The 2,306-nt window shown below is 43.8% G+C and overlaps 1 protein-coding gene across 1 annotated transcript; it reads right to left on the bottom strand.

The window, feature by feature from the left end:
• Positions 1–1,019: 1,019 nt before the first annotated feature.
• LOC512323 (ataxin-3) lies at positions 1,020–1,940 on the bottom strand. The gene has a single exon (XM_024997901.2). It carries the CDS (start codon positions 1,926–1,928, stop codon positions 1,134–1,136), a length of 795 nt encoding a protein of 264 aa, XP_024853669.2. The 5' UTR covers positions 1,929–1,940; the 3' UTR covers positions 1,020–1,133.
• Between the last annotated feature and the right edge of the window lie 366 nt (positions 1,941–2,306).

Here is a 2,306-nt window from a genome sequence, read left to right as displayed (position 1 = left end):
TCTGGAGAAGATGTTTTAAGATACCCACTGAAGCTCTACTCCCTGGTAGGATCCAAGGCAAATCCAAGCCCCACTTCTTTGATCCCTTCCCCAGTTATTTAACAAGTCTAAGCCCTTTCTAACCCCTCTTCCTGAGATGCCTCATGGTTTGCCATGGTGCTTGTTCTGTTTCAGTGCACTACATCAGCAAGGCTGTTTATTCCTGGTGGTCTTTGGTTGGAGGGCATTGACACACCATAACATTTCATTTTACCCCTCACCTTTTTTCTCTGGGCTTCAGTGTGTCCCTGAAGTCTTCTGGTCAATATTATATACCCCTCAGATGGCAGGCTAGTGCACGAACTGCTTCAAGCACAAGGTCTCCACTGTCCGCTTTGTTCACTTGATGCATGTCCAGATCCAGCTCAAACATCAGCTACTTCTGTGAAGACCCAGTATCCCCCTGAAACGATCCAGCCCGGAGATGCTACCACACATGGTACTAACCTCAGTTAGCAGATACTCAGTAAATATTTTTTTTTACAAATATTTTTAAACACTCCCCATAGATTATAAATTTATTGAGAGCAAGTGCTGTGCTGTGCTAAGTCACTCAGTCATGTCCAACTCTTTGAGGCCCCATGGACTGTAGCCAGCCAGGCTCCTCTGTCCATTGAATTCTCCAGGCAAGAATACTGGAGTGGGTTGCCATTTCCTCCTCCATATTGAGAGCAAGAACTCTGTCTTATTCATCTTTGGGTCCTCAGTGTCTAAAGTGGTTCATATAGAAAGTGTTCAATGAAAGGTCATTAAATGAGTAAATGGTCAAATGGATGAATGAAATGTTAGACTTGGAAAGGACCTAAACAGTGATAGGGGTCTCAAACTCAGATACCTATTGGAGCTCAGCAGGTGATGGACAAGGAGGAGCTTCTGGTTTCCTGGACAATACCTGCCCCATCAGTCCCAGTGAGTTGTTGCTGGGAAGGAGAGTGCATTCACTGTTGCCAGGATCTTCTGAATATTTTTTTTTTAAATATAAAATATGCAGTTTTAATATGGTACCAACTACTTTACTTTTCAAAGTAGGCTTCTCTTCTTTTCCGTAGCTCTTCTGAAGTAGGATGTGAACCCGATGTCTGTGGGATATCTTGTCATCTATTTCTGGAAGTACCTTGCATACTGAGCTGAATGGCCCTGGGGAGATCGGCTTCTTCATCTTCCATGTCAATTTCTTGGCGACTTAGTGCCAGAGCCCTCTGCAATTCCTCCTCATCCTCTTCTAACATTCCTGTCCCATCATTTACTTCTAAGACGTGTTCTAGATCTGTTTTCTGGACTCTCTGTTCTTTAAGTTGTGCTAATTCTTCTCCAATAAGTTTTGGTTGATGCGTCTGTTGGACCCTGATCATCTGTAGAAGTTGGTCAGCTTCGCAATCTGGCAGATCACCCTTAACAACAAATATAGAGTAACCTTCCTGTTGTAACTGAGCCAAGAAAAGTGCAAGGTATGTGTCTGATATTAATTCTGGACCCGTCAAAAGAGAATTCAAGTTGAACCACTGTTTTCCTAATTTTCTAACTGTAAACCAGTGTTCTTTATAGTTGCATATAAATGATCTTTCATTTATGGGATCAATCCTGAGCCTCTGGTACTCTGGACTGTTAAACAGGATTAGTTCTAAACCCCAAACTTTCAAGGCATTGCTTATAACTTGAATAGAGAAAAAGCCACTGTCATCCATATTTCCAGAAGGCTGCTGCAAAAATGTGCGATAGTCTTCACTAGTAACTCCTCCTTCTGCCATTCTCATCCTCTCTTCCTCATCTAGCTGATGTGCAATTGAAGATGATTCCACAGGGCTGAAGTATTCTCCTTGCAGTAGGTTATTCAAGCAATGTTGAGCACAAAGTGAGCCTTCTTGTTTTTCGTGGAAGATGGACTCCATGTTTATTTGTCTGGAGCCAACGGCCCCCATGCTGAACCACCCCCCCTAGGATCTTCTGATTTTTAAAGAAAAGACAGATATACATCATTTTCTAATGTTTTGAAATGCTGTGTGGGCCTAATGCATCCGTGGACCAGATTTACTTTCTGGTCTGCCAATTTGTGACTTCTGATCTTCAGTTCAGTTCAGTTCAGTCGCTCAGTCGTATCCGACTCTTTGCGACCCCATGAATCGCAGCACACCAGGCCTCCCTGTCCATCACCAACTCCCAGAGTTCACTCAAACTCACATCCATCGAGTTGGTGATGCCACCCAGCCATCTCATCCTCTGTCGTCCCCTCTTCCTCCTGCCCCCAATCCCTCCCAGCATCACAGTCT

The sequence above is a fragment of the Bos taurus genome, chromosome 10 (assembly GCF_002263795.3).
Source record: "Bos taurus isolate L1 Dominette 01449 registration number 42190680 breed Hereford chromosome 10, ARS-UCD2.0, whole genome shotgun sequence".
NCBI lineage: Eukaryota > Metazoa > Chordata > Mammalia > Artiodactyla > Bovidae > Bos > Bos taurus.
Note: the sequence above shows the minus strand (reverse complement) of the source record. Positions and strands in the feature narration are given on the sequence as shown.

What these genes read in the sequence shown, in the direction of transcription:
- LOC512323 (XM_024997901.2), bottom strand. Translation starts at nt 1,928, where the DNA reads ATGGAGTCCATCTTCCACGAAAAACAAGAAGGCTCACTTTGTGCTCAA.